Source organism: Pholis gunnellus (assembly GCF_910591455.1).
Source record: "Pholis gunnellus genome assembly, chromosome: 4".
NCBI lineage: Eukaryota > Metazoa > Chordata > Actinopteri > Perciformes > Pholidae > Pholis > Pholis gunnellus.
This window is the reverse complement of record NC_136530.1, coordinates 7,586,426-7,612,520: the sequence shown is the minus strand read 5'-3', so window position 1 is coordinate 7,612,520 and position 26,095 is coordinate 7,586,426. Positions and strand designations below refer to the sequence as shown.

The following is a 26,095-nucleotide window of genomic DNA, read 5'->3' as shown; positions in this document are numbered from 1 at the left end:
TAAGTCACACAATCAACTGGTTACATTTTTTTTTAAATTTAAGTTTGTAATTGAATTAATATAATACATGCAAACAAATTAAGTGCCTCCATTCACTGTCTGATATTTCGATAAACTAGTATTGATCTTATTTTAGTGTCGCTCTTTGGTTCAAGCGTCTGTTTGGGAGGATTGACGTATGTGGTTTGACACGATGATGCACGTTCAGCTGACAAACATCTGGATGCAATGCGCCTCAGACCACTTCCTGAGGAGGTTTGAGCAATCAAATCGCTTCTCTATTGCATCCCAAGTGTGTTTACACCTGGATTTATACGCGATAAAGCATGAGTGGATAGCTATCCAATCATCCACGACGCATTTTAATGCAAGGTGTAAACTGGGTAATAAACTTATCACTCTGAGTAACTATTATGTGTGTATTTGCAACTGTGTGTTTGTGTTGCGTAACACGTGTGTCCACATATCTGTCTTGAATTTGTGTATGAGTGTCGGAGCGTTTGTGTGTGAATCTTGATTCATATCAGTTTGAGCCTAAGTCTTTGTGCATGACTGATTGCTTTGTCTGCCTGACCGCAATTGAAAAGAGATCCATCTCCCTCTCTGCCTCTCTCTCCCTCCCTCTCTCTGTGTGACTGGGTGTCTCTATCTGCTCAGTTCCACCTTAAGAGGAGCTTTAGCAGCCTGTCGTGTTTGTGTTGAAGCCAACAGGCACAATATATTACAGTCTAGGGCTTGCTGCTGAAAAGCCCGCTGGATCCTCCACTGACCTGCTGTTCTTTCCTGCTTTCCTCTCGCGTTTTTTCTTCATTTAGATTAAAAACAAAGCTCTCACTCACTCTCTCTCTCTCTCTCTGTCTCTCTCTCCCTTCTCCCCTCCCTCCTTCTTCTTCTTCTTCTTCTTGTTCTCCTTCTTGTTCTCCTTCTTTTCTGCGGCAGCAGTCAAAGTAGAGGCTTCAGTGTGTCAGAGAGAGGGTGAAGAGGAGGAAACAGCAGAGAAGACGACTATTTGGACGGAGCTGAGTGTGTGTTTATGTTTGGGTGTCTCACCATTGGACGGCCGGGTGAAGGGGCACTAGGAGAAGAGTACGAGGAAGAGGAGGAGGAGGAGGAGGAGGAGAGGGAAGCCTGAATCCTGCCTGGATGAAATTCTCGGTGTCATGTCACTACGTGTGGACCTTGACTGATCACAGGGGCGAGGAAAACTGATCACAGGGTGAGGAAAGGGGGGGGAGAGGAAGACGGGGAGGTGGAGAAACTGAGACTGTGGGAAAAGAAGACGGAGGAGGACGCAGGAGGGGAAGTCTGGTTTTATCGTGACATTGTTGGATAAACGAACCCACGGATTAAGCACTCTTCAGTTGTGTGTGTGTGGGAACAGGAATTCGCCTTAGAAAAGAGAAGAGAGCTTGGAGGAAAAGACGGAAAGAGACTCCGGAAGAGTGTAGACTGCTTGTGTTCAACCCAGCCAAGGAGCAGGGACTGGACTTACAGAGTGTGTGTGTGTGTGTGTGTGTGTTGGTTTGTGAGTGTGTGTTCGTGAGGCTGTGTAACCGGTGGAGGGCAGAGGAGTGGAGGGCCAGGGGACTAACCTGGCCATCAAACGGACTGGCAGCCTCTCCTCTCCTGGGATCATGTACCCTCAGGGCAGGCATCCGGTAAGTACCTCCTTATGTCTCTTTCTCCTGTCTGTCTGACTCTTCTTCTGTCTCTCTATCTCCATGTATGTCTCTCAACTCCAATCTCTCAATTGCTTTTTATGTCTCAGATTCACCCCGTCACTCGTGTCTCCCTCTGCCCCCCTTTTTTCCCTCTCTGTCTCTCTTCATGCCTGCCTGCTCGTCTTACCTTGTGTCTTTCCTCTTCTTACTTCCTCTTGGTCTCTCCTTAATAAACTAACTATCTATCTATCTATCTATCTATCTATCTATCTATCTATCTATCTTATGCCTCTCTGCTTCTCGGTCTCTCCTCGTCTTTGTCTTTCTGTTCTTTTTCAGCCTGTCCTTGTTGTCCGTCTCTTGTGTTTAGTTATTAGGACTGTACTGTAACATGAGGAGTGAGACATGAGGGAAAGGTTAGGACTAAGAGATTCCCTGTTATGTACACACACACACACACACACACACACACACACACACACACACACACACACACACACACACACACACACACACACACACACACACCATCTCCCCCTCTCTCAGCTGTAACCAGGTGCCTTTGAGATCTTATTGTTTAGCTGTGTTTGTGGCACATAACTGAATCTGCAATTCTCAGCGTGTGTGTGTGTGTGTGTGTGTGTACACATTTGAGTTTCCACTTTGTTTACGATAAGGTAAGATAATCTTTTATTAGTCCCACAGTGGGGACATTTGCAGTTTAGTTGTCTCTAGGTGTCTACGTGTATACGTTTGTGTATGTGTGTGTGTGTGTGTGTGTGTGTGTGTGAAAACAGATCTGCGTACATTTCTCAGTACAACTGTCAGCTGTCCACCTGCTGGTTTCCAAGTAAACACTTGCGTGCACACACACACGCACGCACACACACACACACACACACACGCCGTTTAATTGACGGTTAAATGAATTTCCATCACCGTGAAGAAAGGCCGTGAGTGTTTCCTCTTCAAAGTTCCTTCCCTCCTTCAGTTTAACCCTTCATCAGCAGCGAGAGTTTGCCATTAGTTTACCTGCCGGGGTAGAATACAGGTTAAAGGCATCGACTAAAAAGCACTGAAGGATGAATGACAGCTTAGGCTCAGTCTGGCTCAGGCCACTCGTTTCACAGGGCCCCGGTCCGGTTGCTATAATCAGATTTGGTTGTCAGTCTCTTTGTATCTGGTACAAATGGGTCAGTGGCCACTTTGCCTCGCAGCCAGCCAGCCAACCGCTCAGTCAGCCAGCAAGCCAGCCAGCTAGCTATCACACAGAATTATGAATGACATTTTCACAAGAGGAAGGCATGAGGAATCAATTACATGTACAGAGAGAATGCTAATAAGGCAGCCGCTGGAATAGAGCGGAGAGAGACGCCGAGAGAAACGGGAGAGAAAGCGGAAAAAACAAAGGGAGAAAGTGAAAGATGTGAGAGCCAAGAAAGAGATAGGTAGAGAAAGAATTCTTTAGAAAGGCCGGGGGTGGAAGGAGAAATGAAAATGAATGAGAGATGCAACGGAGGAATCAAGTGTGAACATTCCTCTGTTCTCTCCTTTAGAGGCCTATCAGAGAGCTTCCTGCTGCGATGCTCCGCGTTTGTGATAAAGTTCAATCCCAGATTGAGCCAACTCCAACCGATCGATAGCCTCCATCTCTCTCCTTCTGTCTCTCTTCTGTTTTTCTCCCTCTTCTCTCTCTCCCTCCTTCTTTTTCTGAAGCCCTTCTCTGCCAGTGGAACTTTATTTCTGGTGTTGCTATGAAATGTGATCTGTGGAGAGGTGTGAGGGTGTAAAGAACAGTGGTGTGCTTGTGTGTGTGCGGTTACAGACGGTGTGTATGAGCATTAGACACATATGTGTTTGTCCTCAGAAACGCAGAACAGGATTACTTGTAAAATATGCTGTTTCTCCAGGCACAGCTGGAACAAAACCCCCGTCAAAACCCTCTCCTTGCTGTTGCATCTGAGGAAGATCCAATATTTATTTTAGGTAATCATAGTCGGCTGCCAGAAAGCAATGCATTAAAGAGCAGATAATAGAGAATTGTTCACTGCAGATTGTTTATTGATTGTTAAACGGAAGCAAACTTAGTTCCTTCAAGTTGATTTTCATATCATAATCGAATTGACCGGCTTAAAGAGAACAATCATTTGTGTATAAATGGTCGGGGGTAGTGTAAAATATGTGGTATGTGTTTAAACTCTTGCAGAGTTTTGATTGAACTGCGCCGATACACAGCTACACATCTGTCACTTGAGTAACTTGCCGTTAGCTCAGTAGCCTCGACGTGTCCTTGTTGGTGTCAGTCAGAGGTCTCGGTCTGACTTCTTGTCAGCCCGCAGACAGCAGAGAGGACAGAACTACCTTGAATGCCGCTCCTTTCAACCTCTCCGTGTCCCTTTGGAGATGAGAAGGAAGGTGTCTCAAGGCTGCTCAAGCAGTGTTTTTGTCTTTTTTTTATCGGAGAAGAAGACAGACTTTGTTCTTCTCGCTCTCTGCTAGGAAAAGGTTAAGGCGAGCGGAGCCGTAATTGGTTTCACTGGATTTTTGTGGCGAGCATTGTCAGGACTTTGTGAATGTGTACGTGTGTGAGCTGTGCTCTTTGTTTGTGTGGCCGTGTGTGTCATTCGTTTTTATGCGTCTGTGTCTCTTTAGTGCTTTGTTAATATATACATGCTTGTATTAACAGTGCGTGTTGTGTGTAAATGTGTGTGTGCTGGTGTTCATTTTTGTTTTATGTATTCATTTGCCCTTAAGTGCAAAGCGTCTTTGTGTGTAAGTATATGTATGGCTAGGCGTTCGTGTTTGTATTTGTCCTTGTGGTCCTGTAAAAGTGTGTGTGTGTGTGTGTGTGTGTGTGTGTGTGTGTGTGTGTGTGTGTGTGTGTGTGTGTGTGTGTTGAGATCTGGGAGAGGAAGGGGAAAGGAGAGCTGTGGTTCGTGTGCATTGTGTGCCAACAACAATAAGAATAAATAATTTCCCAGTCCGACCTCGACTGTTGCTGTGAATGTACAAGACCCTTGATTGGCTGCCACACCCCAGTGAGAGAGGAAGAAAGAGAGGATTTACTGTGTTTTCATGGTTAAGAAAGACGTCTATAACTACTATCCGTTACATCATTTTACACACATATTAATTTAATACGCCTCTTCTCAAGCGTGCAGGTTTCTGTTGTTCTTCCGGCACCTTTACTTTAAAGTAACTTTTAAAAACTGTTGTGCGAGTATGCATTTAAAGCTGTCGCTCTATATGTGCTTCCTACCAATTTGTTCGCAGCCCCGGGAGCTGTGGTGCCTGTAGTCTGGAGGATCAAGATCAGACCGAGTTTATTCAGCAAGCGTGCGATAAAGAGAGACAGAGACAAGTGTGAAAGAGAGAGAGAGGGAAAGATGGACTTGGCCCCGGTTTAATTGCTGAAGGTGTAGATTGTTGTCCATCTCCTGCAGCAGTGTCGTATGACAAAATAACACTCTGGATACATAATTAAATCTGCTCCAATCATTATTAGTGAATCATGCATGAACATCATTCACTCCCTATTTGCTTTGGAAATGTACAGTACGTCCGGACTATAAAGCATCTGTTGAATTATCATCAGGTGTGTGTGTGTGTGTGTGACGGGAAATGCTGAAGAAGAAGTGGGACGTGCACCACTCTGTGTGTGTGTGTGTGTGTGGCACAGACTGAGTAACTGTTGGAAAATCGTTGCAACTAAAATGTATAATGTATAAGAGTGTGCTGTGGAGGGCTTCCATTTCCTTCGGCCTCCAGCAGCGTCACACTTCATTTTCATGGCCAAGTAAACAAACTATTGCCAAATATGTGGCCACAGACATCGCATATGCTCCATTAATGAGGGCAGAGCCACGAGTAGAGTGTTTGGGACGTGTGTGTCTTAAAGTTTGATTTTGGTGTGTGTGTGTGTGTTAATGTTCACGAGATTGAATTTGCATGTAGATGTTGTAGTTGTAGGACATGCTAAAGTTATTAGTGCTTTCAAACGTGTGTATACATTTCTTTGGACATGCACTGTTTGCTTTTTCCGTACACACTGGACCTTTTCTTCATTCTTTTGGCGCCTAGCTGTGTAGAGCAGTTTGTTTTTCGTCAACATTCGTGGCTGTAATGAAGCCATGTGCGGATTGCTGTCACCTCCCACGGATGACACACTCCCCTCCTTTCCTTTGTCCTCGTCTTGTTTACATTTAATTTCACTCAGCATTGCAAAGGCAACCCCGGTAAAATGGCAGAAAGTCAAGGAACGACAACGCCGCAGCTGTAGAGAGACGACCCACAGAACGGGCAAAAGAAAAGTCGTACAAGCAACCAACGGCTTCTAGTCAGACGTCAGCAGCCACCCAGATTAAGTCTGCTCTCTGATTAAAGGAAACGGGCCATTTTCTATCCTCAAATCCTGTGTTCTCTTCTTTGTCATTAAAAGAAACGATGAGAGCGAGGCTTGGATGCAGTCCAGAGACTCTTTTGGCTGCCAATCTTTCCCTGATTTGTAATCCACCGCTGGCTTAGTGGCTGACTGGTGAGCTGCAGCATTAACCGACTAGCTCTCTGAATGACTGACTGGCTAACTTGCCGCCTGGTTAAATGGTGCACTGACTGTTCTGCTGATTGACGGACGAACTGACTGACGGACTTTATATTTACTGGCTGGTTGGCTGCCAATTTAATTGTCAAACTGAAGGACTGACTGGCTAGCTGGCAGAATGAGTGAGTGACAAAGACGTCCGTTGGTTCTCGGCACAACAAGAGGGCCTCTAACTCTGAATGAGCTTCTGTTGTTGGGAGGCGGGCTGGCTCCCTCTAAGTTATCAAAACCTTAGAGTGGTTCTGTAGAAATGCAGACAACAAATGTGAGGGCGTCTTAAAGAGATGGATGATGTGTAAGTTCCGTTCCCCGCAGCTCTTCTTCTCGGTCTCTCATCCACACACGGTCCAAAGCAATGAGCTGTTGCTTATGTTCATTGCTGCTCACTTCAGCAGACACAAACACACAGACGTACACAAGGGGCACTGACACACTTGGTATTTCTCAACCGTTCGTGTGCCTTTTTTGCTAAATATTTCACCAGCCAATTATTATTTCATGCGCTATCTGAATGTGTCTCTGCTTGTCTCGGAGAAGACACAGGCGAAAGGAAGAACAAAGGGGCTAAGAAGGAGAAGTAAAGAACAAAAGGAGAGAAAAGGGAGGGAGGAACGAGACGGAGCAGCATGAGAGAGAGAGAGAGAGAGAGAGAGAGAGAGAGAGAGGGCACAAGAAAGAAAAAAAATATTTAGTTTGTGGGTTTTTTGTTCGAATGAATCCATCCATGCATAGGCATGCCTGCCTGTACCGTGTGAACGCTCATGTGTTGATGGAACGTGTGCCAGGGGCTAAACAGACAGACAGAGAAGACAAGCAGACAGACAGAATAAATTCTGTTCCAATCACTCCCAGTCCTGCATCTGTTTCACAGTTGCTCTCTCTCTGATGACGACTTCCCCGTGATGCACGGACAGACAGACAGACAGACAGACCGAGGGACCGATAGAACCAGACTAACCTAACGTTCAGACAGAGAGGGAAAGACAGTGTGGACTGAAAATAAGAAATGCAAGTCACTGCATGAAGTCAAACAGCAGGATTGGTGCAACGTCATTTGGAGATGCTAATTGAGTCGAGGAGGCGGCTACTCGAGGTTAAATATTTCACCTTTTGTAAGACATTTGGGATTAGCAAGTAACTTTCAAGCAGCACACGGCCCGGGCCAACTGTCAAACTTCCAATATCAATGCCAGAAACCTACGAAGGTTATAATGTTCTTACCAGTAACACTGGCTAGTCACAGCTGCTGCATGACTTTGGTTATGGCATTGGCTAATTTTCTTTAATTCTAATAAAACAATGTTTTACTCTGTGCTAAAGAAAGAACATGCAAACATATTGTATTTAATTATAATGCTTCAACCTAATGTCAAATGATCTACATTGCATTGTTTTTATATTTTTGTTAACGGTGTCATAACCGTTGCGGCCATCATCCTGACCATCTGATACCTAGCGTCGTTTCATGATTTTATAATATCGCTGTGTTTGCGTCTCATCACATCACATGTACACATGTATTGCTAGTCAGTACGATCAAACCCGTGACAGGACAGACGGACGCTAACAGACAGGTGATGGTTACGGCCAGAGGCTCCCACCTCCATCCTGTTATGTGATACAGCGCAATGGACTTCACCCACCACTCCCCCCCCGCCCCCCCCGCCCCTCTCCCTCCCCCCCGCAAAGCTAATCCTTCCTAATTCTCTGCTTGCCCGTGCCAGCTCGGCTAAATTGTGATTGACTGCTGTCCCACATGGTGTATATATATGAGTGTGTGTGTTTTTGTTGCGCACAAGTGACCCTTACCTCCCCTCCTTGCCCCCCCCCCCCCCCCCCCCCCCTCCTCCACCTAGATTAACCGGATCAGTTTTGGGTTTCAGGATCCCCTATGCTGGCTGCTATGACACACACACACACACACACACACACACACAACAACACAGGCGGTAGGCTGTTTTTTGGCCCATCGTGAAGCACTATTGGACCCCTAACCGTCTGGGCTGCCATCTGTCACAATACAGGAGAGACCAGATACACACAGACGCACTCCAACAACAAATGTTAGTTCTGGTGTACATACGGCATGACTTTATGATGCCTCCATCTTTGTAAACACTGTAGAAGGATGCACATTTATCCCGCCTTAGGTAACTCCATTTTACCTGCTGAAGTGTCCATGAGCAAGACACAGAGCCTCCTGTTATTACTAATAAACATGAACTAATTTAATAAAAATGTTCCGTACTCGTCGTACTGACAGGCAGAGCTCAGCAGACTGAATATTTCCCCTTATGCCTGAGGACCTTATCTGTATTTTTCGTTTTCTTTCCGCTCATAACAAGTTTTGCTGCTCCTGGGTCCATGAAACTCATTCGAAAAGGTGCAATTGGCGAATCAAAAGAAAGACATTGTGGAGTTTTGTCCATCAGATGAAAGAGATTCTGATGTCTCTCATCAGCACACGACAGACGACGCCATGTTGACACCAACGGTTGTCACTCGCAGATCCCTTGTATAATCCTGATCTGTGACTATGGGCTTTGTTATATGACTTAGTGCTGCTGATGTAACCCGCCAGCAGCACTTTATCCGTGTGCATCCGCCTGAGTATGTGTCTGTGTGTTCATGTTTTCGTGGCAGCAGATGGTGGGAGCAGTATTACCACAGACGGATGGACAGTGCACAGGGTAGAGTGACTAGTGTTGACTACAGCAAAGACGGCATTACTCTCTCTCTCTCCCCTTCTCTCCCTCTCTTTCTCTCTCTCTCTCTTCTTCTTTCCATCCCCTCGGTGTCAGGCGGATGAATGGCCGGCTATCTCTCTCAGTCAGCAGCCATGCCGCTCTTTCATCATCTGTCTCCCTGCTCGTTCTTTCACTCCTCTGTAAAGATGTCAGACTAGTCTATCACTCCCTCCATCCCTCAGTCCATCCATCCTTCTGTCTGTCAGATGAGAATCTATCTCTCTCTCGCCTTTTTTCCCCCCCTCATCAATCCATCCCTCCATCCCTGCTCTCCCTCTCGCTGTGGGTCTGCGTGTTCTCTGACTGAATCTGCACGTGCAGTAGTGTGCTTGTTTGTTTGTTTGAGTGTTTTTCAGTGCGCTCATGGCTACGTGGGCGTGTGTTTTTATCTGTGTGTGCCAGATCACTACCCCCCCCCCCCCCCCGACACCCTCTTTCCCCCCCCGTCCTCCCCTCCCTCACTGAGTGTGTGTGGTGTGAATCAAGGTCAGTGGGGATCTGTTGACAGACACTCCCCCCAACCCACCCTCCCACACACACACCCACACACACGCCCACACACACACCCAGATGGTTTGTGTGTATAGTGCCTATCCAGCCATCTAGATGTCCCTGCTATGCCTGCCTCAGCTCAGTTTAGCCCAGCTCAGCTCGGCTCCGTGGATTAATTACTGGGGAACCCACCGCGTCCCTGACCTCCACCGTCGGACTAATTGAAATCTAATTGAATTGTGCTTGTCTAGACTAATGAAGCCCCGCCACTGAAACCGCCAATCTTTTAGCCGTATAGCCGCAGGCCGATAGCCACCCAGCTGCACTGTGGCCACTGCACTGTGCCGCTCAGTTTGGATGGATGGATATGTGAACAGATGAACAAATGGGTGGATGGATGGATTTGTAGTTGGCTCGGGTTGCTAAGTGGAAAGACACACTTCATATGTTTTGTGACTTAAGATACTTGAGTCGACAGTGTCACAGGTATTGTGAACTCGTAAATCCTTTCCAACCAAAATATATCCCGATCCGAGCTCATATCAAAGCTGCATTTTGAATCGTTGCTGGCCCTAAATCATGGTGAAAGGAAACTTAGTCAGAGTCGGTTATCTTGAGAAACAATTAAGAGCACTCTAGATTTTTTCAATTATTCAACTGAGAAACCCAGCCAAGTGTTGCAAACTCTTTTCCAATGAAAGTAGCTAGCAGCACTAGATCCAAAAGGTGCTAAATCTAGCGAGAAAGTTGCCAAGTCGGCAACACTTGACAGCCCATCCCTTCAGGCCTCCCTCCAAAGCCCTCCCACAAAATTATCATAATGATCGTGATCATGCCTTAATGCAGATCATGCCTTCGCCATAGCAGGATTCATAATTTATCGTCTGGGCTGCACAGAGGAAGAATCACTTGCCTACCACTGCAGGGATCAGGGTCCTGTTCTCAGCTGTGGTGCTTTAGATTTGGCAGGGTGCACTAATCATACAGTGGACAGCTTTTGCAGAGTGGGATGCTAATGACATGTCCTTGTCTTTGCACTAGAAGCGTCAGAGGGAGGTCTGATGTAGGAGGGATAGTGTGAACCTCAACGCTCACGCTGAGGCTGATCACTGACAGGTGATAAGAAGTGACTAAAAAGAAGTGGCAGAGACACCTGGCAGTCTGCATCCCCCTCTGGCTAACAGCGGGAGTCCCACACTGCAGGGGAAATCCGCTAATCCAAATTGGGAGAAGATACTTTTTATGTAAAAAAAATCTCCTCTGAGAATCCCCCCCCCCAAAAAAAACCTCAACCACTTCTGCTTACTCTAGATTTTCCGGACTGCAAACTAAGCCCCATTCCCAAACGTAAACAGCATAAAAAATCAGTGCCCCTTGTTTCTAAAACCCCATTAAGATTACGGAGGAAGAGGGCGGCTGTCGAAAGCGCTGTAGACTGACATGGAGGGCTGGCGGTGGAGGTAAGGGAGTGGACCCCAGGGAGCTGCTTATTTTGTTGGGCCTTCTTTAGCTTTTAGTAGGTGAGAGACGGTGCTGTGATTCCCTATAAGTTATTCATTTGACGTTTCCTCCCTTCTCAGCTCTTTGTAGGCTGGAATACATTAGCAACCTGGCAGAGTGGAGAGGATGGTAATGTGGAAGAGAAGGAGAGCAGGGGAAGAAAGGGTGGGGGTTGTGGAGGGAAGGAGGAGAGTCATTAGAGGAGGAGGAGAACGGAGAGAGAGAGAGAGAGAGGACACGGCTTTATGATGTGTGGGAAGGGGAAGTGACCTTCCCTCTCACTTTCATCTTGGCTTTTTTCTCCCCTTGCCGCGCTCCCTGACACACACACACACACACCGACACACACACACTCACACACACACATTTCAACACCTGCTTTCATGCACACACACTTAACCCTATGGCTTATTTTTTGCACATGTGCCTACACAAATATACTAAAGGCACAATGCATACCATCTCTTCTCTTGAGCGGGAACAAACACACACCTTAGTGTCTGTTCTTCATCTTTTCGTTCTCTCCTTCTTTTTCTATGCAGGTTCCCCTACAACCCGGCCAGTCTTTCAAGTTCACAGTCCTGGAAACTCTGGATCGCATCAAGGAGGAATTCCAGTTCCTCCAGGCACAGTATCACAGGTACGCAGACAATGTTACATTGCACACATACAGATACGGATTTGTTGGTATTTAAAACATTTTTGTGACAAATGTCAATGGTTAACTTTCTAATTAAGAAGTATTGGTATGAAGAGTCACTCTTCCATATGTTGTTTTATATCGTATATTCTCGACACTAAATGTATTAATTATAGTCCATTTCACAGTTGTAAACATTCCAGATGTGTCCCTGTTTATTTCCTGTTGCAGTGTATGTGAATGACATAAACTGACAAGAAGTAAACATGAAGCCAAGCTGATTCCTTGCAATGCAATTCTGTTGAAACAGTCTATAGAAAGAACACATTGTGTCATTCAGATCTGTGGAAGTCAGTGTTTGTCAGCGTGCTAATGCTGTCCTTTAATCTTTATTTCTTTATTAAGACACTGAATACAAAATACTGTGGAGTGACGGTGCGTTGCAGCCCTTCAAATTAAATCCAGTCTAAACAAAAACAATCTCAAAACTTGACAGACTTCTGTAACTCATAATTCTTGCCTATATACACATTGCCTTCATTGTAGTAGGTACACGTTTACAGTAATTAGGGACATCAGTAAGGGATCATGTCTTTAACCTACATTCACTTCACCAGGTACCTCAAATGCCCTTTTTATATTCACTGTCTTTTCTGGTGCAGAGATTTCCAGTTTCTCCTTTAGTATTAATCAAATTAAACATCTATATTTTATAGTATCTTCCATTATTTCTGCTAATCGCTCTTGCCATCACACTTTGTCACAGTATAAGTTGTGGGTACCTGAGATAGTTTCCAACACATCAAAGGAAATGTAATGCAGTTTAGGTCTTTTTTAGAATTTTCTACAGCTGGAGGTCACTGATGTTCATGTTATCATATGGCTGACCAGAGGTGACTTTGGCGAAGAGAAATAAACCATCCAGCCTCTTGCTCACACCTCAGTGGGCAGGCTGAACAGCCTGCTGCGATACAGCAGCACTACTTTACAGCTCGGCATTGGACTGGTGGTTCTTAGTGACACACACAGATCTATTCACGTGAACTTTTAATGTTTGCATGATGGCAACGACACTACAAAACTACAATTTCCTGCATGACACTAGTTGTTCCTATTAATAGACTATCTGACTTACCTTTAAAGACAATATCAAGCTCCACTCCACCTTTTCTGAATATTGGTCTGTTACTCACCTCAACTTGACAGGTTAAACATATGGTCAGAAGTATTGTAGAAGTGTATCACCATATCTGAATGTGTACATATGAATATATTAGAATGTGTGAAAGTTTAGATTGTTTTGATCAAATGATTTAAAATGCTTGAATGGCAAAAGAATATCTGAACAGATTACATTTTTGTTTCCATAAGGAGATCCGTAGCTGTTCTGTAAACATGCAGTTTAGTTCTGTGTGAATTGTTTTCACCCACAAACAGATAGATGTGTAACTGCAAGTCTTTGATGTTTAACTGCAAACTTTTGTGCAAATCAAATTTATGCGCTCACACATTAGAAATTGTTTGTGCAAATGTTTTTCATTTGTTCACAAAATGTGATGCACAGCTACAAATCTTCACACAGATGTTATTTTTCTTACAGAATCTTAAATCTATTTGGTCAGATGTTTTTCACAAATTCAAACCTTGAATTTCTTTGACCAAAGCATTTGGACACATTCACTCATTTAAATGAATAATAAACATTTATTCACACAATTAGATATGGTGACACAAAGCTACAGTACTTTTGACCATATTCAGTTTCCATAGTTATGAAGCCTGAATAACGTGTGGATTTTGAGAAGTTTGCAAGTTTTGTCATTATTGACTAATGCCATACGTTTAAAACACTTTTGAGTACTTTAATATAAGTAACCAGACCTCATGCAGGATAACAACAGAACACAACAAAAATGCACAAACCCGACATGAAATGTGATACTTTGTGAGGTACCTTGGGCTCAGTAGCAGAACTCTAACATAAACCCACCAATGTCCACATGATGTATATAACTAGACGCACTAAACACAGAGGGACTTGTCAAACTAACCCCACATGGAGGTGTGATGAATTGCAGTGGTGAATAAGACGCACCCTGCTGGCAGTTGCTACCATGAAGGTGATATTTTTCAGTGTCACTTTTCGCAGTAATAGGTAGCCCGACTGTGTGGCTAAGAATAATCTTTTGCTATACTTCCACAGCCCCAAACTCCGTCTGACCTCTGCAATATGCAAGTCCTGTGGAAATTGTAGTTAATTTCCGTGGATGCAAATACACCATTTAATCCGTGTGTGTCCTTTTTTCGTCCTCGTGCAGCCTGAAGCTGGAGTGTGAGAAGCTGGCCAGTGAGAAGACTGAGATGCAGAGGCACTACATCATGGTGAGTCCAATCAGAGCGTTACCAGAGCTGTACGGTGATTTGTTAGTCTGACTGGGCCACTCAGAAACTCTGAAAAGAGTCTGATGAGTTCCTATATAGGAATTACAATCAGGGGAGTTGAATCCGCGCTTTTGATTAGCTGCATGGACATTGTTTAGTGTCATTCAGAAGTGAAAACTCTGTTTGTCTCCCAACTTCTCTGTTGTTCCTCCTGTGTTCCTCTCAAGATTTCACTTTCGCTCTGTCACTTCTCTGTTTTGACTTCTCATTTCATGTACTGTACATCTGTTTATATACCAGATGTAACAAGTAATGCCAAGGCAATAGACACATTTTCACAATCCACAAACAGATAATGATATTTAAATCATATTGAAATGACAACATCCAGTGGCCTGAAAACAAGTTTGTAATCTTTTAATACCTGGTCATTATTTAAAAAACACATTTTTGCAGTGGTACATAATCTTGAATGTCTGTAATGGAATGCAGTTTTGAATTTCCACAAGTTAACTAAACTAGTACAAAACCAGTATTTTTCTCTGTGTGTTTCTTGCAAACTATTTATCATGCTCACTCATACCTCTCTCTGAAACCTACTTGTCTTTTCTATATCTCTTTCCGTTTTTTCCCTCCTTCAGACTCAGTCGGTGTCTGTCTCTTCTTCGTCTCTCTGTTTTCTCCTGTGCGCTAGTAGTCAGAGCTCCCTCTGCGTCGGTGTGTCTGTGCGACTAAAGGCTCACATGTATCGTAAGCCTTCGTCTGTGGTACAAAACCCACACAGAGCCGACCAGAATACGATATGCACCATCTGCTAAGCTGCTCGCATTTCATAAACCTGGGAGAGCAGGCGGGATCAGGGCCGTAAGCTAGATAGACACACAGATGGATAGACAGACAGAATGAGAGAGAGAGAGAAGCAGACAGACAGATAGAGTGTGAGAAAGAAAAGCAAGCATGAAGACAGGGAAACTGGCAGACAGACAAATGGATTTAGGAGCACACAGACAGACAGGCTGAAGATAAACAGATAAAACAGTCACACACAAACGCACAGGAGACACCACGTACACACACATTTGTTCTCCTGTTTTTATGAGGACGTTCCATTCATGGTCTTTATTTCTCAGGCTGCAACTTATCCTGGTGCCTAATAAACCAAAACATGTCAAAATGTTTTTTTTTTTTTTTTACTACTAATGACATAATAATAATATAATAACACTTTTTTTGGGGGATTCCAATCTATCCAAACATGGACCCTAAACTGTTCTGTTAAAAAACAGAAGGACTTTCATAAAAATATCCTCGCTTTGCTTTTCAAAGTGGTAAAAAAAAACAAGAAGAAACATGCACATACATATAATACAGTTTAGCGCACACACTAAGAAAAAACACTTCTCTAAAACACCCACTTCCCTAATCTCAGGCACTCCCCATTTTAGCTGTGGTTTCACAGAATTGGTGTGTGGAACAAACAGTTCTGACCATCATCAACCTTCTTCATTGCAAATCCTCACCACTCCATCTTATACAATAGGTGTGGTGGTAGACCGGGGCAATGGATGACATTCGATCAAACTTTGTGCATATTAAATATCATGGCCTATGTGACCACTGCGCCATTGGTAAACCAAGGAGGTAGAGAAACAGTACAAGAGTATCTTCTGTTATATGTTGTATTTAAGTTCAACACTGAGCTCTAACAGAGGACTATGGCGGGAGGTCAGGGAGCTGCAGGTGCAGATGACACATCCATATAGGTTAGCATGGAAGATGGTTAGCACTCTAGGCTATATCATTTGAATTGGGGCTCACTGTGGTGTAGTGGCTAACACAGTGCTACGCTACTTCATAGGCATGGCTGAGAAAGAGAGGGAAGGAAAGAGTGAGAGAAAATGAGAGGGAGGGGAGTGAAAGAGAGGCTCAAAGGGAAAGATAGCTTGAGAGAAAAAAGGCTCAGCGAGTGTCAGACAGAAAAAAAAACAGAGCGCTGCTGAGGGAAGGAGGGAGGGAGGGAAGGATACAAAGGGAGGAAGAGAGAAAGTGAATAAAAGAGGAGAGGGAGAGAGTGATAGAGGCAAAAGAGAGAGATACAGAGGGAACGAGAGAGTGGGGAAAAAATGCTGAAAAGGAATGAGAGAGACTAAATGAGAAAGAGAGGTACCAGGGGACAGAAATACAAAGAGGAGAGATGGAGGGTGAAAAAAGATGCTGAGAGAGAGAGAGAGAGAGAGAGAGAGAGAGAGAAAAGAGAGAGAGAAAAGAGAGAGAGAAAAGAGAGAGAGAGAAAAGAGAGAGTGCAACACGGAGTCCAAGAGAAAGAGATAGTGATGTGTTTGTGTGGGGGGGCGTGAAATGAAAGAGAGAGAGAGAGAGAGAGAGAGAGAGGGTGCACGCACAGACACGTAAATAATGTGAAGCAACAACGGACTCGCTGTGCCCACAGAGGAGATAACCCAGAAGGCTATATTTAGCTCGTTAGGCCTGTCATCCACACTGAGGCCTGTTTCCACAGGCTGGGGCTCTGCTCACCACGCTGCACTGCTCCTGCCTTTACTATTCATCACTTTTAAGCTCTTTAAATACAAGGGTGAGGGGTTGGGAGGCAGGGAGATGGTTGTACAGGGTGATACAGGGCTGATGCATGTGGTTTTTTAAATTTTATTTTAACGCTTTAACACCCAAAGAAGACATGGCACATTTTTTCAGTACAGTGGCAATCTTTAAATGAGTTTTTTCATGGTGTTTTGGCAATGTGATTCTTTTGTGGTTATTTGGAGAGACTGTCCTCCCACAGAAGACAGCTCGCTATCAGTCGTTTGAGCAGACGCCTAACAACATGTTTACGTTAAAGTGACAATGACCTTTCTCAGCCGTAGGGATTAAATGAGTAAGTCGTGTGAAGTTGTTACTGAGCCACAAAGTCCCGTCCTGGTATATTCTACCGCTTTGTTAGGAGATCTGGGTGTTAGATTTTGACACGGGAGGCTGCTGTTTGCTTCTCGTTTCCTATTTTTGTGAAGGTAACAAATGTTTTGTTTTGAAGTCTTATTTGGAGGGCTTGTTGCGTTTGGCACAGTCTCTATCTTTGTGTGTTCTTCAGAGGACGTTTGAGTTTGTGCATGTACTGTGCCACTGTTGTCGTTGTCTGATCATCAGTCATTCTTGTCATAACTCGCTTACCAAGGCAATATTCTTGTTTATATCACAAATAAACTATGCCCGCTTCAGGCGTAGATTTTCCTCCGAGGCAAATACCTGAAAATCTGATGAATGAATCTATCCGTTCTTTTACATTCAAATGTTAAGATAGTTTAGGTGCTTCCAGAAATGTAATGTATTTTTGTGGTAAGAACCACAAGCAGTCATCTTATCCAACAGTAATTTAAATCACATTTGATGTAGTTTTTGCCGATGTTTTATGTTAAAGCAAAGAGGAGGTGTTAGTTTTACTCTTACTGTTAGATATCTCTCCTTATGGGATGGAACTTTTCAAAGTCGAAAAAGTTTGTTTTTCCACACATTTGCCGCTTTAATTCTATAGCTGGCAACGGGTAAGTTTTACACATTTCATGCTTGGAGAGATGATGCCATAACCCTCTCAAATTGCTCCTGTCTGTGGAGTGTTGCTGCAGTTAAACAGCAGAGCCAGGTTTGGGAGAGTGTATTTGTGTGTTTGGCAGACCCGCTCTCTGTATCTTTTTGGATGGAATATTTTATGTTGGCTGCTCTACTAGACTGCCTCATTTCTTTGTATGTGTAGAGAGACACCGGCAGTGTGTAACTTTAACGACGGCTGCAAACACACACGCGCAAACATCAAGTCACACACATTGAGTGTGTCTGTAGGCGTCTTGCCTTTCTCCTCCTGTTGTATTTATAATTCATGGCTCTCAGATTTCACTGCTCTCCTGGAATTCCACTGGGTATTTTTAAATAAGGTTGCATTGTAGCGCCGGCTAATCAGGGGGCGGAGATGTGTCGGTCACATGCTAACACAAAGCGCAAGCAAGTCTCCCGCCTGGAGAGCCGTGTTCACCCCTGCTGGCCTCAGGTTGAATCTAACAAAGACCAGATACACACGCATGGGGCTCAGTGGAATGTGATTGAAGACGAGATAAAACAGCCGTCTTAGCCATCATAAAACCCCAAAAGTCAACATTGTGATCCAAAAAATGCCGTTATGTCATCTCTTCTTTTTGTCCCTCCTTTACTCACCGCCTAGATGTAGTTTACTGTTAAAGACTATTTAAGACAACTTTGATGATGGCCTTACAGTCACATATATGTTGTAGTTCAGTTGCTGCCCTGGTTTCCTAAATTTCTTCAGGAACCTTTTTTTTTTTTCTCCCAGAGTCTTGACATTTCTGCAGCCTTCGTCTATTCCTATACTGTCAAACACGAGACAAAACTCTTATGGGGGAGTGGACTGTATAAAAGAGACATGTCTGCTGGAGGGTGACGGCTCACAGTCAGGAATCACATTAGGTGGCCTCTCCATTGCTGTGTGTGTGTGTGTGTGTGTGTGTGTGTGTGTGTGTGTGTGTGTGTGTGTGTGTGTGTGTGTGTGTGTGTGTGTGTGTGTGTGTGTGTGTGTGTGTGTGTGTGTGTGTGTGTGTGTGTGTGCGGTGTGTATGTGTGTGTGTGTGTGTGTGTGTGTGTGTGAGAGATACTGAGGCGCTGCAGGGGTCTGGTGTTAATGAACGGCCATGCTGCCAGCAAGAGACAAAATATTGTCTCATCAAATTTCATGATACAAAATAATGACAAGATGAAACGCATGATATTTATGTGCGTTGTTGAGCAGGGAGAGGGTAGACAATGAGGCTGTCACTTTTTATCTGAAATTCAGACACAAGCCAAAATGTATATTCGGTCCGCAATGGATCTGGCCAAATTCTAAATTTACAGTGAGTAATCGTAATACCAAACCCTCTGAGAAGTCATCTGTGGAAGCATTTTGGATTTGACGAATTCTGAATGAATGGTAAGACCGCTTTCTGCCTTTTAAAAATGTAACTGCCTTCCAGTAGCAAGACCACAACAACAAAATCAGAAGTCACATGTCAGTAGCCTGATAACCTGAATGAATTACCGTTTCGTTTCATTTCAAATCTCTGTACAAATTTGAGACGTGGCCGTTGATTCAGAGGTCTTGACCCGGTTAGCACATCGTTCAAGTGAGGCAGCCGAGGCAGCGCTGAAGAACTGATGTAGTTTAGGATTAGGCAACGATCAAGTCGATTTGAAAGACACGCCGTGTTATTTTTCCTCTTTCTTGAAAAAGTGACAGCTCCAATAGACAGTAATGCCACAGTAAAAGGCCTCCTTATCCTTATTGCAAGTTGTGCAAACATCAAAGTTCCAACATGCATAATAAATATACCTGCAGGTCTTTACCTAACGGTTCACTGAGTAAAACCAATAGACACCAACACACAACCTAAACCAACTGAAGCTTCCTCTGGTGACTATAAAGTTGCACTTCCTACTGTTTATCCATTCTATAAATATCTCTGTATAAATTATACTTTGTAGTTAGATATTGATATTATGACATAATATTACAAAATGAACCAGAAAGAGCAATTTGTTTCTGGTCAATAAATAAAGTAACCATGGTTCAACACAGCAGCACAAATACTCAAATATTTAGTTTTTTGCTTCATATCGATATTATATTGCTTTAATTTGATATATCGTGATGAATTTCATTAAAATACGTATGATGTGTTTTAAAAAAATGTGTCTGAATGTATCTTGAAGCCTGTATCAGGGTTGTATCATGGCCTCAGTGTTTTGTCTCATGCCTGCCATGCGGTCATTTGTTGGAACATAGTGAGCGTGTGTGTGTGTGTGTGTATCTGTGTGAGTCGTCCGTTCAGTGCAGCGCTTTAGGCTGAGATGAAGTGTGTGTGTGTGTGTGTGTATGTGTGTGTGTGTGTGTGTGGGGATTAATGCGGTGCTCTCAGCCTCTTACTCCGCTCCCAGCTCATCTGTCTGATTCAGGCTGACACACTGTGTTCTCTTCAGCAACATTACAGTCACAGACTGCTTGAGAAAGGGGGAAGGGAGGGGTTAGGGAAAGGGAAGGGGAGAGGAAAAAAATGTAGGGAGAGAATAGAAGTAATAATGGAGGTGAAGAGAGAGAGAGAGAGGAGAAAAAAAGGAGCGAGCATAACAGACCGAGATGAAAGAGAAATATGTTGGAGAGAGAGGGGGCACAAGGGTATTGGCAGAGACAGCAGAAAAAAAGTAAAACAGAACAAGGACATTTGAAGAGAGGGAGAAAAGAAAAGTAGGAGTAACAGTAAAAAAGACAAGAAGGATGAACTTTTCTATATGAGTATGATGGCTTGAATAGACAGAGACGACGAAGAGAAAAGCCAAGGCTGGGAGAAAGAGGCTGATGTAAGATAACGAGAAGGAAGGGGCTCAGAATGTGAACAGGGATTGCTCCTTTGCTAAGCTAAACGTGGCTCTGCCATGCGATAGTGGGAGTTGGCCAGGGGGTTTAAGCGGGGCCAGATGTAGGGATGGGTTGAATCTGTTTTTAAGAGTCTTAAACCTGTCTGAACTGTCTGGTGCAGGAGCAGCAAACAGCCCAGGACCGTTCATAAAGATGGACTGGTTCTATGTGTTTATTGATATAAACCGCCTCAAATTCAAGGTCAGTTCTGTGCAGTTGTTCCTCTGGCTCTCCCTCTGATGAAACTGGCTGCAAGAGAAGCTGCAGTGAAGCTGAATGTCGGCCGTGACTGATTTAGTCGTCACCCGCTGACAGGATACAATGGAGAAGTCAGAGCCTGCTAACCTAACCTCTGATGTGGGTTAGCGCAGCATGCTAATAAATGTTTTAACATCAGTGGTGTGTGTGTGTGCGCGCGTGTGTGTGTGTGTGTGTGGGCGGGCGGGCGGGCGGGCGGGCAGATGAAAGAGACAAGCTCACCCGAGAGACACCGATGAACAATGCTTTTGTTAAGGTTTTTACACACATCCACACCCACACGCTCGCATCCACAAATAATACATGCGAGAGTAAACACAAGCTGCCTGCACACACACGTAAGCAGCACACACACTCAAACACAGACACGTATTGTATGAATATAAACAAGATGTAAAGCCACACACGCATAAGTATAGATTTGCCCACACACACGCACACAAATATCCCATTTAGATGAATCACCTTGGATTAGACCTACTTCCTGAAGCTCATTTTTAAAGTCTGCCAGCGTTCTTCTCAGAATGCATGAGAGAGAGAGAGAGAGAGAGAGAGAGAGAGAGAGAGAGAGAGAGAGAGAGAGAGAGAGAGAGAGAGAGAGAGAGAGAGAGAGAGAGAGAGAGAGAGAGAGAGAGAGAGAGAGAGAGAGAGAGAAAACCTGGCACCGTCGTCTGACACTCTCTCAACACCATGGGGGTGGAGGGAAGGAGGGGGTAACGAAAGAGCAAACACTCCCTGAAGAATGGAAGAGTGGAAAGAGGAGGGAAACATGAGAATCGAGAGAGAGAGAGAGAGAGAGAGAGAGAGCAGCTCACTGGGAGACATCTTTTTTTCTGCCTTGGCCTGGTGATGACAGTGCTGTGTGTACGTTATTAGCTGCAGATAGACTTTAGATCTGGGGCATGTTCCGAAGAGTGGAACGTTATAGTGCGGTCAGATGAACAAGAATTACACTGCAACCTCATTTATCTAAAGTAACCCCCCTGCTGAACTGACATAACGAGCCTTAAAGCAGGCAAAAAATGAAGAGATGAAACACTTTTTTAAACTTTTTACTCAGGCATTGCCACCTTACTCATATAGTTCAGTAAACTGCATTTGTTGTCATGTAGGTTTAACCCACAAACTAAGCATAACAAAAACAAAACAAACTAAAAGTTGATTCAATTATATCTGTAGTTGGATTATGGGAAGAGACAGGTTGTGTCTACTTTTCCATTTAAGAAGTATGTTTTTTTTAGTGATTGTTAAGGTGATCGAAGTTGGCTAAAAGAGGCTCAATTGCCTCGTTAACTCATCGTAAAAAACACTTGATTCAAACTGGACCGAAGCAAACTCGCCAAACCATCAGGCCGTTAGTCTTTCCACTGTTCCAACAATCCAGCAACTCTGGTTTAGCCATAATAAATCCTTAGTTCATAGAGTTAAGTGAAAACACGCCGGCTCTACTCGCTGTTTTCCACCTGCTGTTTCTCTCTGTTGTGCCAGCTGAGCAGCAGACCATTAAATAAGCAAAGATTCCGATGACAAAATTTCTCTTTGGCTAAAATACCGCTGAATATCCGAGTCACTGTAAAATGTACCCTGTAAAAATACTCATCCGTAACATTCTCTGCACTCGTATTTTGGGATGCTAAGAATGTTTTGGAGCGGCATTGCGTACCACAGCTGCCAAAGCTGAGAGCAGCACTCTTTAGTTCTTCCTAACGCCAAGTTCAACAGATTTTGCAGCTGCGCCCACAGAGACATGGAGACATCTGTAACAACTGCAGGCGTTTATCAAATCTCTACCTATCCTAACTTGAGATAAGGTTGAAAAAATCGTCAATCAAAGCACTTCTGCACTCCACTAAATTTTGAATTTGTGGACGATTCAAAATCAGTAGGGGATGCTAGTGGAAACACCTGTTTGAGGCTTATGTCTCTCTCTCTCACTTCCCTGTCGTTTCCCTTCTGTCTGTGGATTACTACAATGAGGGGGGGGGGGGGTTTCAATACTACGGAGAGCGTCGCACCTACATACACAACACAAGTTGTCAATCAGTGAGCGACAGAAAGGAAATACAAAAAACATGATTCAACAAACATTCTACGATGGGCAGTCCAACCAGATTCGACTATGTAAATTCTCAGTCGGGAACACTTACTTATTTGACATTTACATTGCATACTTCCCATTTCTGTTGGAAAAAATGAGAAGTAGCCTACACATAGTACTCTCTCACACACACACACACACACACACACACACACACACACACACACACACACACACACACACACACACACACACACACACACACATCTCTTTCCCTGCTCTCTGGGTGGGCAGTGCTGTGTGTTCTTGGTTAGCGACGTCAGTTAGTTGGCTTAGTGCCCCTCTGCCAGGCTTAGCACACACACACACACACCACCACATGCGCCTTGCAATCTGCTACACACACATACAACCCACATAGACAAGAGATCTAACACAGAGAGCTCAATGAGAACGCAGTGACACAACAGAGGGATTATATAAGACAGAATGGCGGGCATTGGGGGCTGTAATGGGGGGGGTGGGGGTGGGGCAGGCAGTTAAGAACCTATTAAAACAACTGAATACAACAGACAAAACACATACTGTACCACTGCAATTTCAACTGCGCCACACAGTGCTGTTATTACTATGCTGCAGTTCACAGTCATAGTATCGCTGTTACAATAGTTTACATGTTACTGCTACACAAGTCTGAAAGACAAACACACAATATCGCAGTGTAACCTTTTATACTTTTTTCAGATTTAGGTCTATGGATTATAATTAAACATGCTTTTGTTAAGTGTTTACCTTCAATGCGAATACTAAACGGGAGGAGTAGTCTAACTGTTATTAATGAGTGAACTGGAAGATTAATTTGTCATTCATGAGTTGTAACAGTGCGCGTTGAATATTACTGGTGTAATAGGTACGGTGCTACATTTATCCTTCCACAGACAAAGCCCAGTTGTTAGTACACTACAGTCCAGACTAGACTCCCATAGAGCATTGTCACAAGAGTGCTGCGCAGACTGAACAGATAGTACAATTGTCACGTCACTGCTGTCTAGCTCTACACCCACAGGACAACTGTCATGACTTTTCAGACACTTAGTCATCTCCTTTCTGCCTCTTCAAAGGAAACCCTGACTGGACCAATTAAATGTGGAGCAGAACTGATTGTTCAGTTAAAAGAGTACATTTTTAGCCGGAGCAACTTTTCTGTGTCTGTATCTGTGTGATGTTTTAACTGACTTAGTAGCTTGTGGGTCTTTTGCCGGATCAGCATTAGCTTCTTATCACCTGCTGGTGATTAAAGTCCTGGGATTGTAACGTGGATTTCTGCGTTCTTTAGACTGAGTGACTCGGCTTTAAAAGGGGACATATGCTCATTTTCAGGTTTATACTTGTTTTTTGTTAACGTGCTTTATTTGTTTAAAAAAAGCCACGCCCCGATTGACTGGCAGTTCTTAATCCGTGGGTTCAGACACTCAGATGGGAGGAGCTATATTCTTACAAGCCTGCATGTGACATAGGAAGGGGAGCCAAATCTAAATGGCTTGTTAAATCATTCTGATCTAGGCAGGCCACAAACAACTTTTTGTGTTGGTAGGAACTCCAAATACTAAATGTATGTGAGTTTTTCATGATATGTCTAATTTGAATTCATCAACATCTTACTAAACTGTCTCTATCTGACCTCACGGCAAGGAAGCGAGCAAAGAGGAAATGATGCTGCAGGGACCAATAAGCTATCACAGTTTGATATTGTTATCAGCAATAGTACTGCAGCTCTCTAGTAGAATGAGCATTAGTACATAACGTAGTGAATAATACATGGAGTATGACTTAAAAGGTTATTTATACATGTCTTGGAAAAAGTAGGTAAGTACTCAAAGTATCAAAAGTAAAAGTGCTTATTGAGCAGAGTGACCCCTATGACTGTTATATCTTTTCTTTTTATTATTATAATGTTTAACGAGCATTTTATTGGTGGAAGTGAAGTTTATCTACTTTAAATACTGTTCTATGGTATTTTTTATAACTCCTTAAGTTTGTTTTTGTTTTTTTGATAATTGAATTTTAATACTTTTTCACGTTAATTACAACATCATCATTTTGTTTTAGACCTGAGTTTGATAAAATAGGAAACTACTGAACATAACTGTTAGTAAATACTAACGGATTTAATCTGTGAAGTAACAAGTGATCAGCTGTCAAATAAATGCAGTGCAATAAAAAGGACTTCCCTCATAAATAAGAATGCATGAATCGCATGTTTACTAATACGCTCTCAAGGAAACTTGACAGAAGTGAAGTGAACACCTTTCCATTCAGTCCACAAAAATGCTCAGTGGCGGCATCAAGGCTCCTTAGCATTTACTGTCGCTAACCCAAACCTACCCGCTCTCCCTGCGGCTTCACGGAGCTGCGTTCCCATCATACCTTTATTGCATTCCTTTCCGTAATGTCGTGCTGGTTATATACAGTCAGCCGCTTCATTTCAGTCCAGAGTGGAGAGCTCTTGCTGAGGAAGGATGCTGAAGTGAGCTATTTAGTTACTTGCAAGGTTGTATTCAAATAGTAGGGCCATGGTTGTTGCACTCAGCTGTTGGTGTAGTGGGAAAAAAAAGTGAGATACTAAATGAAAAGAGGATGTTAAAGAGGAGAGAGTGGAAGAAGAGAGTGATGGCAGAGAGGTGGAGAGGCTCTGGGCTCTGGGGGGTGGGGGGGGGGGGGGGGGGGGGGGGGGGGGGGGGGGGTGGGGGGGGATGTAATAAGGAGAGACAGACAGGAATTGAGTTAAAAAGATGGGGAGGGCTGAGGTGAGGTGTAATGATGGAGAGGTGACGAGAGAGGCTGATGAGAGATGGAAGGAGAACAAAGAGATATGTCACTTATCTTTCATGTTGAGAGGGCTGGAGGAGAGGCACACATGGAAACACAAAGAACTAGCTTAAGTGTGTTGTGTGTGTGCTGTTAAGCATTTATGTGTTTACACATACGTGCATGAAGTACGTGTGCATTTTTACATGTGAAAGAGATTCCAAGGAGCAAAATACATCTTGTGTGCGAGAAAAACAGTTTTTTTGTTGTTGTGTGTGCATCAGCCTGTCCAAGAGAGAAATGGAAAGAAAGAAGAGTAAAATACACGGCGGAGATGAGCCCAACAGGGGGAGATAAAGGAGAAAATATAGATGGAGCACTCAACAAGGTCGAGAGAGACACATATACAAAGTGAATGAGCCAAGTAGAAAATGGTGAGAGAGAGCATGAAGTAGAGAGAGAGAGAGAACATAAAGGAGACGGATGATTGATAGAAA

At 43.8% G+C, this 26,095-nt stretch overlaps 1 protein-coding gene across 3 annotated transcripts in view; it reads left to right on the top strand.

Annotated features, from left to right (window-relative positions):
- The first annotated feature begins 1,259 nt into the window (after positions 1 to 1,259).
- Positions 1,260 to 26,095, top strand: part of tle2b (TLE family member 2, transcriptional corepressor b) — a 69,752-nt gene continuing 44,916 nt past the window's right edge. For all 3 annotated transcript variants that reach the window (XM_079158003.1, XM_079158004.1, XM_079158002.1), the window contains exons 1-3: positions 1,260 to 1,658; positions 11,543 to 11,640; positions 13,959 to 14,022. In XM_079158003.1, coding sequence (XP_079014129.1) covers positions 1,635 to 1,658; positions 11,543 to 11,640; positions 13,959 to 14,022 — 186 coding nt within the window. In that variant the 5' untranslated portion in view covers positions 1,260 to 1,634. The remainder of the gene's footprint in view (positions 1,659 to 11,542; positions 11,641 to 13,958; positions 14,023 to 26,095) is intronic.